We start from the raw sequence: 16,330 nt of genomic DNA, 5'->3' as shown, positions 1-16,330 counted from the left end.
TCTTCATTTGTCGTGCTATCCGGGGGTTGCTGCTGTCGTCGTTGTATGATTCCAAGGGGCCATTGCAGAAGAAAGCTTGATGAATGGCGAGAAGCTTACTCGGGCTTTCCGAGGATACCGCGGGCCATGTGGCGCTTGCGGAGGTTGTACTCGACGGCGCGCTTCTTAGCGGCAGTGCTCTGGGTGAAGGCAGCGGAGCCACCGAAAGGACCGGCAAGGGCAGCGTTCTGCATGCGGACGATGCAGACGTTAGTAGCGCCACCGGCGGTACCGGAGCAGGTCATGCCAGCGGGCATCTGGACCTTGACGGGGAAGTCCTTGACGGCGGCGGCCGAGAGACCTCCAATACCGATACCGGGGACGTTCTGCATGACGGTTGCGTCCTGGAAGGCGGCGGGGTCGGTACCAGCGGAGGTGGCGTCGATCTGGGCGGTCAGGGGACCGGCACCGTCCTGGTTGACTTGGTGGAAGGTCATGGTGATGGTGCCGTCGTCGGCGGTGGTGGGCAGACCAGATGTGGCTCCGGTACCTGCGGCTTTGGCGACACCACCCTCAGTTCCTGTGGACTTGGTGCCGGCAGAGGCAGCACCAGCGCCGCCAGCGCCACCACCGGTAAGAGCATCGAGGAAGCCACGCTTGGCACCAGCTGCGGCACCGGCACCAGCACCTGCGGCACCTCCCATGAACATGGAAATAGCGGCACCGGCGTCAACAGCACCGCCACCCTGGGTGCGTCCAAGAGCAGAGGCCTTGCCACCCATCTCGCGGGTGCGGATGATGGAAGTATCAGCCTCGGAACCGCAGAGAGGAGAGGCGCAGTTGCGAGGAGTACCGTCCTGGACGGAAAGACCAGGCATGGTTACACCATTGGCACCCTGGATCTCAGAAACGACACCGTGGGCCTGGACGGAGGCGGCAATAGCAGCAATGGCAGCGAGAGAGTAACGCATCTTGATGGATATGAAGTTGGTTGATAAAAAGGGTTAAAAAGAGTTGAAGATAGTCGAGAGTATCGAGTGAGAAAGATGTAATGAGTAGTGAATTAAGCAAGCGACCGGCGCAAGAAAGTAATTAGAAGGATGGAAGGAAGGGAAGAAAGCGAGTCTGGTTGGTTTGAATGTTGAGTGATGGTGATATCGACCTTAGGAGGACGAGCAGTGAGGTTTATATACAGCTTTCTCGCAGTGGCTTGTCAGCGTTCCAAAGCTTAGCATAGACACAAGCATTCAGCGGTCTGCGTCTCCGATCCACCAAGGCAAGATGGCGCCCGCAACCCCTTGCTGCCATGGCCAAACACGATGATGGCCGTCGAGGGAGGCTGTGATACCGAGAGCACAGACCCTGACCGGAGAGCTGAGACGATGCTGGTCGAACGGCGGAGGTTATTTATCCTAGTTAAATAGTTATTTGTCCTAGTTAATTCTATATTTAGGGCCTCTAAAGAGGCCCTATACTATTCTAAGTCTCTACCTTACTATCTATACCTACCTTACGTAAATTTTATATATTTTATTATATAAAAGATGTATATAAGAGTTAGTTTTATAATCTTACTACGTTAAAACTCTTTTTTTTAAGTATTCTTAGTATTATATATTAGAGTAGCTAGAGCTGCTAAGTCTTCTAAGAAAGATATTGTATTTTAGCGCTATTTTAGACGCTCTAGACTAAATTTACTCTAATACTATAAGCTTAACTACTCTCTCTAAATATAAGTGTATCTTTCTAAAATTTAGAAATATTTGTTATATAGGTATAGAGTAGCTATAGTTAAATTTTAAAAAAATTTAGTTACAGCGTTATTATATTATAAAGAATTTAGTATAGATTATATTGTAATCTTCTCTCTAAGACGTAGAAAGTAGGTCTACCTTAGCTCTCTTACTCTTAAGTACTTTAATATACTTAGTATATTAGCATAACGCGTTATAGGCTTATTATAGGTATATAGGTAAATAGTTTATAAGTCTTAGAACTAAATTTAGCTAAAGAATACTAAAGATACACGTTACTTTAGCAGAAACAGCCTAAATTTAAAGCAAATTTAAATAGAAAAGAAAACGCCTATAATTAGAGAATTTACTATTAATTATATATAATTAAATTAAGTACTTTAACACTTTAGAGCGTCTTTTAATTATAAAATAGGCTAAATATAGGCTTCTTATTAGCCTAAATAGCGTAGGTAGTTAAGATAATTATATACCTGCGTTTAGGTAAATTCTAGAGGCTAAACACTATTCTAGAGAAGCTAGTAAACGTTAGAGAGAACTCTCTAAGTAAAAGAAAGGTTATAGAAGCTACTAGAGTATTATATAGAGTGCTAGAAGACGTAGTAAGGCTGTAGAATAGGTGCTCTCTCTCTTTTCTTTACTAGCTAGTTAAACTTAGACTTAAGAGGCTTTATTCTCTTGTCTAGAAAGTTACTAAGAGTAGTAGTAAAAGCAGCGTTAGCCTATTATTTCTTTATAAGTTTCTTCTTTAACTAGGTAGCTTTAAGTATTTATAAAGAGAGCTTCTAGATTACTAGAACTCTTTTAGTAGTAGTAGAATTATAAAGTTCTTAGGTATTAACTAGAAAACAGGCTATCTTTATAAGTTCTTTCTTCTCTCTTCTTAATAGTATTAGAAGTAGATCTTAGAGGTAGAAGAGCTCTAAATTATACATAGAAAGCTCTTCTTTTACTCTTAGTAGCTCTAGCTACTAATACTAGTTAACAAACTAGAGAGGTATTAAGAAGATAGCTTCTAGCTAGCTTTTCTAAAGTTTCTAAGTACTATATTTAATAAAATACTTATAAGAGAGTCTATAGGTAGTAGTAAAGAAGTATATATAGTCTAGAATCTTCTTAAGTTTAAGAGTAGAAGCTAGAACAACTTACTTCTTAATCTTCTAAAGAGTAAAGTAGAAAATACACTTATAAAGAAGCTAGAACTTAGAGCTAGTAACATTAATAAGAAGCTTATTTATATTATTTAAGTAGCTAGTATTATACTTGTTCTTAACGCTCTATATTATCTAATAGAGATTCTTAATAACGTAAAGAAAGTAACTTTAAGACTTATAAGTAAGCCTACTCTTTAACTAGGTGTAGGCTAACTCTATCTTTAATATTATAATTACTTTAAAATTTAGAAGATCTTAGTATAGGTACTCTACCTATTTAGCTATCTAAGAAAGCTACTCTTTCTTAAAATACTTTAGAAGTAACGCTTACTCTAAGTAGTTATAATATAGAAGCTTCTAGCACTTATTAAACTACTTCTAAGTTAGCTACTTTACTAGCTTATTCTACTTTACTATAAACTTCTTCTATTTTATCTAGATCTTCTTCTACACTTTAGAGTCTTTAGAGTAGTAAATATTCTATTTAGAGATAGCCTACTTTTAGACGTTCTAATTAATATACTAGAGACAGAGATAGTAAGGTATACCTAGAAATACGCTTTAAAGAGAGTTTTTTAGAGTAGTCTTGTAGTTAGTAACAAAAATTCTAGAGAATACCTAGAGCTGTTTAAAGAGCTTCTAAAGCTAGAAGACTATCTAGATATACTTATTAGTGTTCTCTCTACTTATAAAACTAAAAGTAATACTATAAGTACTATTTCTAGCTATCTACCTATACGCGTAGAAGAGTAGTATCTAAAACTAGTTTATCTTATAGGTAGCGTTAATAATAACAACGTCTAGGTTGCTTTAAATTATATTAAAAGTAAGAGAATAAATAAAGAATAGTAAATAGAGACGCTAGCTAGAATTATATTTAGGCTTAAAAAAGTACTTCTTACCTATCTTCTTCTCTTTAAAGCTATTTAGAATATTAAAAAGTACCTCTACATTAGACTTTCTATAACGCTTCTCTCTCTAGAGCTTCTAGACTTTATTTTTAATGTCTTAAATAGTTAGATTATAGCTAGTAGTAAGTAGGTCTTTGTAGATTTTTACTATAGTATTACTTTCTTTCTACTACTACTAAATTTAAGTAACAACGTTAACGCTACGCTTTTTATAATAGAGAAAAGCCTTTAAGGCGCTGCTATAAGAATAGTTATAATAGAGCACTTCTACTATAAAATACTAGGCTTTATCTTTAAGCTTTAGCTTACCTCTCTATTTATAGTCTATCTAGAAGAAGCTTTAATTCTTTTAAATTTTTCTTAACACTAGCTTGTACTTTCTGTAGTAATTATAGATAATTATTACTAATGTTGTCTTTCTATATAGTAGCTTTCTTAAAGGTTTAGTTTTATTAGCTTAAAGTATAATTATAGCAAACTTATAGGTAGTAGCAGCCTTATTTAGAGTATTCTTTACGTTATTAACGTGTTTAACATAGTAGATATTTAGTAGAGAAACTCTTTTGTAAGGTATTTATTAAGTATTATTAGCTTCTAGGTTATACTTAGTTAGTAACTATAAGATTAGGCTATTAGAGGCAATTTAGTTATTATTAGAAAGGTTATTAGAGTTAAAGTATTTAGAGCTAAGAGAATTACAATTACGTCTAAGTATTGTAGTAAAGATCTAGAACGCGTTAACACTACTTAAAATAAATTAATTAATAATAATTTACCTACTAGACTATTTTCTATAATTTTTAGTGTTATAAGCTTATAAGAATAACGCGCAGAATTACGTAATATAACTTTAATAGAATTATATAGATAATAATAGTTATAGTAAGTAGAAAATAGAAAGTTATTAGAGTGTTAATGTTCTAGTTTTACTATAGAGGTAAGCATAGACTCTATTTAGCGTTAGAGATTAGGCTCTAATACTTCTGTAGCTAAATTAGCTAAATATTTATATTTTAGCTAAAATACGCCTTAGACTACCTTATAGGCCTATGCAGTAAAAAGGCTCTCTAAAAAGAGAGGTCTTTTTTAAAATATTATATTATTAAGATAATAGCTTTAATTTTTAAATGTAGTTAATATAAGGTTTTAGCAGACCTTATCTTGTTAAGAGCTGCCCTAACAGTTACTTATATAGGCCTAGCGGCTACTTGTATAGGCCTAGCGCCTTTTTTTATAGGCTTAGCGCATAAAATTAACCTAAATTAACTAGGACAAATAACTTTATTGCCAGGATAAATAACCTCCGCCGGTCGAACGATGGTCATGGTTACTCCACTAAGGCCAATTCCGCTAGGATATCCACTGCGGGACGATCATCTCCAGAAGCTTGGTTTGGGATCTTCCCAAGGCTGCTTCGGAACAATGATGTCGCGTTGTGGGTGAGTGCATTGATGTTTGGCATCTGAGGAAGCATGTCTGCAGATGTGTATCAGCAGCGAGGTTTCGATTCAGGCTCGGCGATCGAAACAGGATCGAGGGAACATCGTTTCGCTCTTGCATGCTCGCTTTCGCATTCTTGTGATATCATTCGGGATTGCGCAGACATTTTGCAGGTCGTGGATACACAAAAGTAAGCAACGAAATAATATCCCTGGCCGTTATCGGCAGCTATCCACCGCTTGTCGTTCATGAACGGTTAGCCAGCAATCCGGCCGAGGTGAAAAGGCGATGGTTGTTTCAGTAGCGGGTTTTGAAACTCTAAAGTTTGGTATCGTTCGAGGGTTAGCGCGTTGCTTCTTGCCTCAGCTGCAGTCCCGGATATTCCCGAAACCTTCAAGCCGCCTCAAGCACGACCATGACTTGACGTCGACACTTCCAGGCGACTCCACTGCAGTACTGTAATAGTGAAGAAGGTTGAGAGTGACAGCTTCGAAAACGCGGAGCGGTGAGATTGTCGAACAACATGCAGGTTCTGGACGCGGATCTTCATGCTATCGGCTTCCAGTGTTTCGCTATGCATGTCGGTCACAGCAAGACTTGCCACATCTGGACGGTACGGAGCAGTGGTCGCAGTAGCTGCATCGTAAGGCAAACGCTGCAGTCGCAGAAACGGACCGGCCAACATCGAAACATTGGTATCAACGACACTGGCCATCTACAAAGGGAAGACCTGAATCAGCGTATCAATACACCCTGCTTCTCTCTAACGATCAGTCCTATCGACCGCTAACATCCGCAGCCTCTTTGTACCCGACCTGACTGCCTGGCCTTCTTCGACTTCTTCTTGGTAAGCTTCTAGTTAACCCCAAACTGTCCTTGTGTCCAAGCCTTGAAGTCCCTGACCTCTTTTATCCAAATGTATCGAATACATATTTCCTGAAGCTCATAGAAGAGCGCCCCCGCTTCAACGAAGCCTTTGGTGATGGAGCTTTTGATGAACAACAGCAGTATCATGACAGCGCGACGTTGCGCATCCTTTCCGTATTCAACGATCGGGGTACCGTTGCTAACACCGTTGGTGGATCCATTGGTGGTTCCGTTGGCAGTACCGTTGGCAGTTCCATTGGTCGTGCCGTTGGTTGTTGTCTCCTCCTGCGACGTCGAAGGGGGCGCCTCCATCTTCTCGATAAGCCGCATTGCGTGCTGTATGAAATGGATGGTAACGTCTTGACCATCAATCCCGCTGTCAACGAAGGTGTGGTTGGTGTGTAGTTTGGTGAGGAATTCTAGGGACGATAGCTCGAGTGGAAGATGCGCGAGTTCTTGCACGGCTTGTTCGGGTTCGAATTTGAGCTTTCGGATTATGGCTTCATCCCATGACTGTGAGCTGTTAACTTCTTGCGCCTGAGTAACGTGCAGTGACTCCTCGTCTTCCGCTGGTGCTGTGGGCTTCTGGACGGGCTGTGCAGGAGCTCGTACTTTCGGCTCTGGCAGCTCGTCCCAAACCTCAGTTTCAACGAGCATGCACATATACGGTTCCAGATCGAAGGTTGCTAGTGGAACACCATCCATCTTAAGGCGGTCCAGTATCAAGTGGGGTGAGGCTTTGGATGACGAAGGCTCCCACAGCAGGAGCCCCATGATGTATTCCGCCCTGGTCCTCCGAGCTTCCGCAGCAGTGACGGTGTCGTTGCTGGTCGCCTTGTCTTCCTGCCCTTCGGCTGCTTCATTGTTGATCTCCTGGAGGGCCTCTATCCAGTGCGACAAGTAAACCTTGTGCTTCATAGGTGTCTCTTCAGCCAACTTCCACAGCTTGTACTCGCAGTTCAAGATGAGCCTGAGCGCTGGCAGAGTCGGCTCAAGTTTGGCGCGTTGGACGTACGCATCGAGCGTGTTTTTGACCCGGATCGATTCGATGAATGAATTAGGGTCGGTGTTTAGCGAGCGCATGATTTTGTCGAGCTTGCGGATCGCGCCATCGTGGTCAAAGGCATCGCTGCTAAGCGCGTCGATTTCGGCGTCTGTGAGCGTGGCAGTCATGAAGCTCATACTGGGCGGTATTTATATCGCGCCTTGCGCTTCGAACGATAGGAATGCGGTGAGTGATACGGTTTGGAGTGGAGGGAATACATAAGGGTCGAAGTGGGCGCGAGGTGTGACGGTCGTGAGTGCTGGTGCGGAGCGCGTGAACCTTGGAAAGAACGGCGATGCACGTGCCAAGCATAGCATCGTGCCTCTGGTTCAGCCGCACATCGGACTGGAGAAGGATAGCACACCGACTCTGAGTGGTTGTCATGAGACATATCTGTTAACCCCGAAATACATTGGTAATCATGAGCTGCACGTCGTATTCGCGACCTTGAGCCCTGGCATGACCCCCAATGGCTCGAACGTCCCGTGCCTGTTTGTTTCGATGGCTTCTAGTCATCTTGCCTGTCTAACCTTCGTAACATCACACATGGCGTTCATGCTTGCGCGACATAGCAATTGGAAAGGAACGTTCGTAGAATGTTTGATTATATTCTCATTACAGCACGCTCGTAGAAACGCACCAGGATGCTCGCGAGGAAACCTGAGAGTGTCCCAGAAAACCAAGACGCCAAAACCTGAAGCTATTCATGACATTACAGACGGAGCCAAGCCGAGACTACCTCCACCCAACCGGAAGCTCCGGCATCCTCAAGCGACGCCATGACAAGTGTATCCTGGCATCGAAGATATCGGTGAGGGCCGGGTGATGGTCAAGCTCTGACGTTGGCGGAAAAAGAGGAAGATGGGTATCGTGATGTGACGTTGTTCGTCAAGCCGTTATCGCGGCATCGTGAAAGGTGTTTGCGCGCCCCCGCTAAAACTTGAATATGATGTACAGAGCGTGGATGATACCCTGGTGATGTTGTTAGTGACAGGGTCGCGGGTGATGATGTGTGTACCGGAACTCACCGGAATGTAACCAAGAACGGTCAACAGGATGTTGATGAGGAAATCAGCGTTGCATCCGCGCTCAAGGAAGACACCCAGAGGAGGCAGGATGATGGCAAGGAGGATCTTGCAGATGTCGCTGGTGATTGTTAGTGTCTACGTCTTCAGGTAGGCTGATTGCTGCTGGAGCGGACATACCTGGCGGTGAAAGGCATGTTGGAGTGTTGGGTTGTTCTTGCGTGTGAGAGTTGGAAGTGATTGTAGCAGAGTGCGGATTGATGGTGTGATGATTTGACAAACAGCGGGAGTCTTGCTTAGTATTTATGGCAGGTGACGAGGGCAGCTCATGACCACAAGAGTGACGTAGCCGGTGAAATTCAGCAAGGATGGCAGGCGCTGCCGCGTACCCGCACGCGCCACACCTTCCGTTGTGGCGTCATAGGTGTCCGAGTGACCCGACAGCAAAACAAGATCGCGCTCAAACTTCCAAGCAGAGTTTCCACGTCGAGATTGCCTGTCAAGCCCTGCGAGTGACGCATGCCGCGTTCTGAGGCTGGGGGAAATTGCGTGCTGCTGCTTGGTCAACCCCGGACTCAGCAGCGGCCGTGTTTCCGAGCCTCATTTGCCAAACGTACATGTCTCTAGACGGTGAGACGGTGCTCTTGGCTGGCAAGGTCTGGATCGCCCACCAGCCACAAGAGCTGCGCAAGCTTCATGGGCTTGTGCCGTCGATCCACCTCACGTCACAGCAGCCGCCGGCCATCATGCCGCTAACATGATGTCAAGCCTCACCATGTGGCGCAGGCTTCTATTCATAGTTAGTTGTGGCTCAAACCTGGGGGTTAGGTCGAACTATTGGAGCTTTCGTTCCACCTTGGCTGCGCCTGTTGAACCCTCTGTGGGTTGGCGTCAAGCGACGCGCCCGCAATTTTCATCGTCGAAGTCTCTAGCAAGGCGTAGCTCAAAGTCCTGCACGAATAGATCGCCGGGGAGCTTGGCATGTGCCTGCGTGGACATGCATCGTGGAACATGCCGGTGTATGGCCGGAATCGATCGGAATTGGTTTGTGCATCGGTGGAAAGAGAACAAGCACAAAACATGGAAGACCTGCTATGATTTGATCATCGCTAATGGACAATGACTCTCGTTTGAACCGACAACCAAGTTGCCCCGGTGCATTAATCGCAATACCGCCTCATACAAGGAAAAAAGCGAACGGGGCGCTGAAGTCTACGTTGGTGTAAGAACAAAAGCTTGCAAAATCGCAAAGTGATGTAGCCTTCTCAGCCTCTTCTCTTCTGGTCAGACTTTGGAGAAGATAAATGCCTGGTTCTTCCCTTGAATGGAAAGTTTTGCTATAATTGCACTGACAGCGTCTTCCATATAGATAATTCAACTATGTTCGTAGGCTTTGTTATTGCGCAAAACCCCGAATAGCCGCGTTCAGAATACCATCTGATTCATTCTAAGAATGCGTAAACAGCAAAACCAGACACACGATATGTGCACGCGATAACGTGTAGCAAAGCACTCAGCTCTCAAGGTAACATAATATCATTCATCGGGTATCATCTCAAAATCCGTAATATGTGCCCAATACCTCCCTCCCAAGCCCATCCTTCATATCATCACAGTCCATCCCTCAAGCCCCCTTCTCAGCCTCAACCTGCTTCTGCAGATCCGCCTCAACACCCCTCTGCCTCGCCTTCCCCTCATCGTGCTGCTTCTGCGCCTCCTCCTTCTGCGCCGCATTCCCCGTCAGCCCCGCAACAGCACCACCGACCGCACCCCCAAGCCTATCGCCAATTCCCTTTCCGAGATCGTTGACCTGACCCGCAGCTTCTTGCTCCTTGCCCTCCTTGTTCTGCTGGATGCCCTGCTGCTTGAGGCCCTCGGCGCCGGTGAGGCCACCCAGGGCTTCCTTCGCGGCACCCATGTTTTGGTTCCATGACCCTTCGGTGCGGTCCGAGTTGTCTTTTGCGACACCACCTGAGGGGGTTACGGAGAAGGGGCCGGCTTTGGCGGCGGAGTGGGAGAGGTCGTGTTCAGCGGCCGCGGCATCTTTGCGGTTTTCGCCTTGGGCCTGCGGTGGGTTAAAAAACGGCTGCGGGGGTTTGGAATGGATAGACTGACCTTGTCGGCGGTGCTGCCTGTGAGAGAACCGATGGCGCTCTGGACTGCGCCTGTGGCTTTATCCATGTAGGACTGAGGGGTGGAGGTTGCGTCGTTTGAAGACATGGTTGTGTTATTGGTTTTGTGGTAGGGTTGAAGTAGTGTAATTCAGTGTAATAGAGCTTCAGTTGTAGTCGTTGCCAAAAGGTCGCGATGGCGGCGTACTATATATCACCTTGTTTGTCTGGAAGTTCGAGTGGAGCATGTGAAGTATGACGTCACGCCCCACGTTGGGCACTCGCGACGCGCGCAACTTGGCTCTGCGCGGGGGGATCTGACGAAGGTGGCGCATTGAGAACGCGAGACGTGCGACGCTCGTGGTCTGTTTCACAACCTCGTGGGTCTTGATGACATCGCTTTTGGGGATCAACTGATCGTTCTCACCTGTATTATGATGCAATGCAGACATTTGACCGAGCAGACACCGATCATCTCCGTCATCCATGGCGACTGAGATTGATAAAACTTGAGTCAAGAGTAGAGTTGCTAACATGGATATCTATTCGCTCGCACTTTCGTGTCGAGAAGGGTATGTTCGTTTCAAATCCAAACGCCAGAGAAAATGCTTTTGAGGTCATCGTGGTCTCATTCATCACCAATGACAGATACCTCCCTCGCTATCATCGACGCTCCAGGTTCCCGCAAGACCGACAATCTCAACCTGCCCGTTGAAGGCTTCCGATATCTTGCCTAGCCGGGCAACGCCATCATCGACGCCAAAGGACGCTCCAATCTCTGCAGGCCCGTTGTTGAGCAATCGCTTTGCCCAGGCATCGATTGCAGGCTCGCCAGTCTCGTCGCGTGCTTGTTTCAGGAAAGGAATCAAAGCTGTGCCTCCTGTGCCCCGAAGTTTCTTGCTTCCCGTGCGAGCCATGGTGTTAGCCAAGTTGACACGTTGTGTGTTTGCTGGCTTGGGTGACAGTGATCGGGCAGTTGACTGTGTCTCGCGCGATTTGATGATAATATACCGCGATACAAGCTGGATATGCTTATCGCGCAGACTCCGCAGCATGGCTAGGCATGCATCGTAGGATGTCGTCAAAGCCCGATCTCTGCGATTCGACGTGACGTACTCTCGAATGTTTGCGACGCTCTCCATATGCTCTAGGAACCTACGATGGGGTCCGGGCATGTAGTTGCGCATATCCTGGATGAAGCCATGCGAGGGTCCAGATGGCGCAGGCTTTCCAGTGCCATCCCTCTTCTCGCCGGTGGGTCTGTGTTCCACTCCTAGAACAATATCGAAGAACTGGATAGTGGAGCTCTGCGCGTTGCTGCCGCCGCTGAACTGCACATATGGTTGCTGGCCGGTACCATCATCAAACATGACACCATTTGGAAGACCAGCGTCCGCCATGTTCTTACTTCCAGCCAGAAAGGGTCGAATGCGATGGTAGAAGACGTGTGGATCACAACTCTCGTACATGCGCTCCAAGAGAGCGCCTAGCTCATCGAGTCTCCCGGCAAATCTCTGAAGGCAGTCCACGACTGTCTTGCTATCGTTGTCCCTAGCAGCTTCAATAGCACGAATCATCATCGGAATGACTGGTCCAGCTCTGGCTTCGATCGCTACAGACACTAGGTAGAACCAAGATTCGTCCATCGAGCCAGTGAAGGTCATTTGCGTCGCGAGGTTGTCCAAGGTGTCTGCAGGTTCCCAGTCGAATAGTGGTCGCCAGTTCCACAGGCAGACGGCTGCAAAGGTTGCGACTGGTGGGAGCTCCAAGTGTCTACATGTCTCCATGAACGGTATCGAGATGGATGGTGGCACAATCTGAACGGGGTCGTTAGCTATGCATCGCTTTGGAACGTGTGGATTTTCAAGGCTTACATCAGATGGTCTGTCACCGCCCCAGATGTATGCATGGGCGATAAACCCCAAGATGGAGTAGGCTCTCCGCCATTCAGCTTCTGTGAGGAGAAATTGGGTTCCCAGCACTGGTAATGTGTCGACTATCCCACGTAGCCGCTTGGCAAGGATCAAGCTTTGGAAGTTGCGCACGATGGTCTCCCACGGTTGGTAGTAGCGATCCGGCAGAACATCGAGCGGTATCTCATCGGGCAAGAAGCCGTTCTGAGGTGAGATACCATAATCGGCCAATTGAGGCAGAGTCGGAAGCATTGTGATGGTAGGCGGGAATAGAGTTTGTGTGTATTTGACTGTTAGAGGGATAGAGGTATTCTGTTGTGCTCGGTGCATGTGGTCGAGGGCAGCAGTCGGAGTAGGTGTCGCGTGATGGAATCGGAGTCGGAGAAGGAGTACAACTCGACTAACGGCCGTGGAGACAGTCGCCACCAACAATTACCCCTGGGGTGATTGATCAAGGGATTCCCAAATCTTTTAAGGAACGACGAGCGGAGGGTGGGGTAGAAATGAACTAAATCCGCGGTACTTGTGTGTGGGCGAACGGAATCTAGGCGTGTCTGGTAAGTTGTCTCGGAGGTGGAACCCAGGCACCAAACGAGTTGGTTCCGAGTTTGGGGAGCGCAGTGCTAGAGGGGTCTTTGCGGAGACGCGAATGGTAGGCTAAAGACACCTGGTGAAGAGCTGACTCGATTAAGCAACTGCAACACGAACAGTAGTAAAATGGTCAGGGAAGTGGCGTGAGAGAACAATGAGCATTATAACTGCCTTCCGGCCGCGGCTGCGAACCTTGGTGGATAACGTCAAAGAAGCAGGCCGAAACGCGTAGTGCTCAGTAATTGCCTAAGAGAAATCTGCGAGCCGAGTGCTCCGCGCAATCGGTTTCGTGGGCGTCACTTGGGTCACATTAGCAATCAATTCACTCATGGATTCCATGATTCTACTATAGCGGAGGTAGCGCGGCTGGCCGACGGGCTACTAAGTGCCTCCACACTAGCGTAGCTGCCCTGCATGAAACGGCTGGCTGCCGAAGTCGGGCAATCGGCCGTTGGGGAGCAACACGGGTTAAATCCGCAAATAGAGGCCGGTGCCATAGAATGTGAATGCTGAATGATGGTTTTTGCCTCTTGTGATGAGATCACGACGCGACAACCGAATCTTCGAGGACGGAATCAAACAGCCAATCCAGCCTCACGCACCGTCGTCAACCCCGCAAAATTCCCGTTCCTGTACGCCGACGCTACTGCAGTCGCATCAAGCTAAGAGTGCAGATCAGGAACCGCATGTTGGCTGTGGAGTTGCTTGTATATACATACAATGAAGTTGTCCGGATTGCGACGATTAGTGTTGCTGTGCATGCAAGTTTATCGGTGTGGAATGCGACGGTGGTGATAGTTTAGATGTGAACACACCAACGCTGCAACATCGATGAAGAAAGCTGGAAGGAACAGCCGCGGGGTGGATGATGAACACCACATCTGCGCCCGTGTCTTTCCGATATTCTACGACTACTGGCCCTCTCTCCAAGGCATCCTTTCAACACCCCTCACCCACCTCCGTCTCCTCCACTCGCCCTTGCGACTCGGTGCATGGCTCTCCCACGCTCGGCGCAAGACCTCCTTTTCTTCATCTGCAATATCCCTGCTGCTTCCCTTTGACCCGCTCCGTTTCTTGAGTTTCGCCTTTGCGGCGCTGGCCTTCTCTCCTTCGCTCTCAAGTACTTCGTAGTGTAGATCTGTCACCCATCGTTCACCCTCGACCTCAACCTCTACGCCTGTGACACAGCGATCCTCAACCCACTCACGAGACAGCAGATCAAGTGTCCATTTCTTGTCGCTCCAGCGCCAGCCTCGGGGTGGGAGTACATCTTCGAAGAACGGGGTGCCGCGAGGTCTGTCACCGCTGATTCTAGAAGGCGACAAGGGCGAATAAGGCGACGGAGAGAACATGAAACTTTCATACTCGCCATGCTCGTCATGTAGGGCGCGGTGTTGAAGTTCGAATATTTCTACCTCACGCGTCTCCTGGGATGTCTCCAGTTCGATGTCTGCGCGTGAGATGGTCAGGAGGAACGATCGACTTTTATGTTCTGCGTCCGAAATGAACTTTTCGGTCTCGGGCATTGTAAGGAGGTCTTGAACGTTGGGATGCCCTAACGCTGTCAAAGTGTATCCAAGGACGAGGAATATTGCGCGCCACGGTAGTAGGTGCGCCGATATGAACAGCAGCACCGATACAACGAGCAGGATGAGGTAGAGCATAGATGAGAGGTTCTCGTTCTGAAAGTTGGTGAGTGGCGTGATGAAGCTCAGTACAGCATCGTGGCCACGGCTAAAGTCCTCCATGCAGTTTTGCAGATCGCGCATGTTGCGGAAAAAGTCCTTGCTGAACTCAGGCGCAGGCTTGATTGTCTTCGCATCGGCCAACGGTGGTCCTCCCAAGCTTCCTCTCCACAGATCGCCGTCGATATCTACCGCATTCGTCATGGGCTCCGGATGACGGGTCAGAAATGCAGGAACCATGACGAAGAACATGCCACATGCCAACGGGAGTACAGGTGCAAGATACGGATTGACGCATACGAAGGTCCAGACGAAAAGAAATGAGAGGGTTTGCGTAGGCTGAGCCCAGGTGAACAGCCGAATGAGGCGATTTTGAGCAACGAAAGCAACGCCGATGCGCGAGTTGAAGCGACGGAAGTTGGACGACATGGTGGGGATACTGAAGTTGGGTCGAGCAACATAGCTTCGAGAGCGCCGGTCCTTGACTTGCGGTGTGTTCCCGCTTGGTGTCGAGGCTGAATCCGGAGGCGAGCCGTCAGAGAGGTCTTCCGAGGGCAGAACTTGTGCCAGTAGCCTATATAAATCAGCTCAATACATCTTATATTGCACACTCCTCTTATAGTCGAGGGTCGCTCGTGATGTTCAGCTTGTACAGCAACATCTGGGTTCGGATAACTCACATGTTCATCATTTTGTCTCCCACCCTACTACTCGACTCGCGACTTATATTATCACCCAGCGACTCCAGTTTGTCTTTAAGCCTGCTAGCCGACAGACGGCGGGAGTGAGGTCTCTCCGTGGTGGGCGTGCCATCATTCGATGCATGTTGTACTTGGACTACCGGAATGGGTGTGCCGCGGTTCACAAGCGAGTCCGAATTGTCTGAGCCCATGATGGGACCTGCAGTGTGATTGTCTTGTCCTCGTCAGGCAGGCAACCAGATTAGAGTGAATCGAGGCCGAAGTGGCGTGTTGGTCTCAGAGTGTGTTTAGGGAAGTCACACTTGTGTTGCGTGGTTTTGGAGGTAGCCGTGTCACATGTGGCTGAGTCGCGAGTTCCTAATCCGTGTAGACGTCGAGCAGCTGCCTAGACAACATCCAGATGGTAACCTGTCCCTGCTCTTTCGGTTCCGTTATCTCAAAAGCGCATCCTCACAGTTTGGCGTGGAGGGTCCGAAAGCAGGTGTTGGTGCAGCAAACGGATGACGCACGCGCATGTGAACTCGTGGCGTCGAGCTTGCGCCGTGGTACGTTGTTGCTTCCGGCGTTTCCCCACATGTGGCCGTGCACGTGCGCGATTAGGATGGTCAGGGACAAACAACCTTTGGGACTTGGAGGCCCAAGAAGCTCTTGGAGATCGCTGTTACATTGTGAAGTCTCCGTTACCATTTAGTGGTGAGATGAAGAATCAAGACTGCGGAGAGCTGCGGAGTTCCCGCTGTCATGTTTCGGGGCCGTAACCTCCCCTACATAGATAGCTTCCAGAGCATGCACGATTGAGGGTTCAGCATGCACATGCTGAAAGCCGTGCCATGTGCAGGCGGGCTAGGGTAGCTTGGGTGGTGCAATCATGGTTGGCAGGTGATGGTCGTACTGCCTGGTGCACAGCTACTCTGGACAGGAGCGTGGCAGCAGCGCTGAGATGACAGCGAGACAGTAGGGCCGTTGGGCGATGCGTCCGTTTCCTGGGAGAGGAGAGTTGTTTTGATAATACCCTATTCGCCGCAAGAGGCAGATATGGACAGGGGCCGTGGGTCCTTGTCAACTAGACAACCCTAGTGCCTTGGTGGCTTTTGCGGGCGACCCTCATTGTGACTTTGACGAACGTCGACTATCGTGCACCTCCCCTTTGCCGC

General features: G+C 47.9%; 5 protein-coding genes across 5 annotated transcripts; all 5 read right to left on the bottom strand.

The window, feature by feature from the left end:
* Positions 1 to 95: 95 nt before the first annotated feature.
* J4E88_007337 (uncharacterized protein) lies at positions 96 to 950 on the bottom strand (the record flags this gene model as incomplete). Its single annotated transcript, XM_049400954.1, has 1 exon — positions 96 to 950. The coding sequence occupies one exon, from the start codon at positions 948 to 950 to the stop codon at positions 96 to 98; it is 855 nt and encodes a 284-aa protein (XP_049253266.1).
* Positions 951 to 6,093: 5,143 nt separating this feature from the next.
* J4E88_007336 (uncharacterized protein) lies at positions 6,094 to 7,287 on the bottom strand (the record flags this gene model as incomplete). The annotated part of the gene is made up of 1 exon (XM_049400953.1): positions 6,094 to 7,287. The coding sequence occupies one exon, from the start codon at positions 7,285 to 7,287 to the stop codon at positions 6,094 to 6,096; it is 1,194 nt and encodes a 397-aa protein (XP_049253265.1).
* Positions 7,288 to 9,799: 2,512 nt separating this feature from the next.
* J4E88_007335 (uncharacterized protein) lies at positions 9,800 to 10,395 on the bottom strand (the record flags this gene model as incomplete). Its single annotated transcript, XM_049400952.1, has 2 exons — positions 9,800 to 10,240; positions 10,291 to 10,395. The coding sequence occupies 2 exons, from the start codon at positions 10,393 to 10,395 to the stop codon at positions 9,800 to 9,802; spliced, it is 546 nt and encodes a 181-aa protein (XP_049253264.1).
* A 526-nt stretch (positions 10,396 to 10,921) lies between these two features.
* J4E88_007334 (uncharacterized protein) lies at positions 10,922 to 12,451 on the bottom strand (the record flags this gene model as incomplete). The annotated part of the gene is made up of 2 exons (XM_049400951.1): positions 10,922 to 12,103; positions 12,161 to 12,451. The coding sequence occupies 2 exons, from the start codon at positions 12,449 to 12,451 to the stop codon at positions 10,922 to 10,924; spliced, it is 1,473 nt and encodes a 490-aa protein (XP_049253263.1).
* Positions 12,452 to 13,701: 1,250 nt separating this feature from the next.
* On the bottom strand, positions 13,702 to 15,367 carry J4E88_007333 (uncharacterized protein; the record flags this gene model as incomplete). Its single annotated transcript, XM_049400950.1, has 2 exons — positions 13,702 to 15,049; positions 15,156 to 15,367. The coding sequence occupies 2 exons, from the start codon at positions 15,365 to 15,367 to the stop codon at positions 13,702 to 13,704; spliced, it is 1,560 nt and encodes a 519-aa protein (XP_049253262.1).
* Between the last annotated feature and the right edge of the window lie 963 nt (positions 15,368 to 16,330).

The sequence above is a fragment of the Alternaria novae-zelandiae genome, assembly GCF_023758075.1.
Source record: "Alternaria novae-zelandiae strain BMP 2774 chromosome Unknown scaffold_15, whole genome shotgun sequence".
Taxonomy (NCBI): Eukaryota; Fungi; Ascomycota; class Dothideomycetes; order Pleosporales; family Pleosporaceae; genus Alternaria; species Alternaria novae-zelandiae.
The sequence above is the reverse complement of the archived record's forward strand: the minus strand, read 5'-3'. Positions and strand labels throughout refer to the sequence as shown.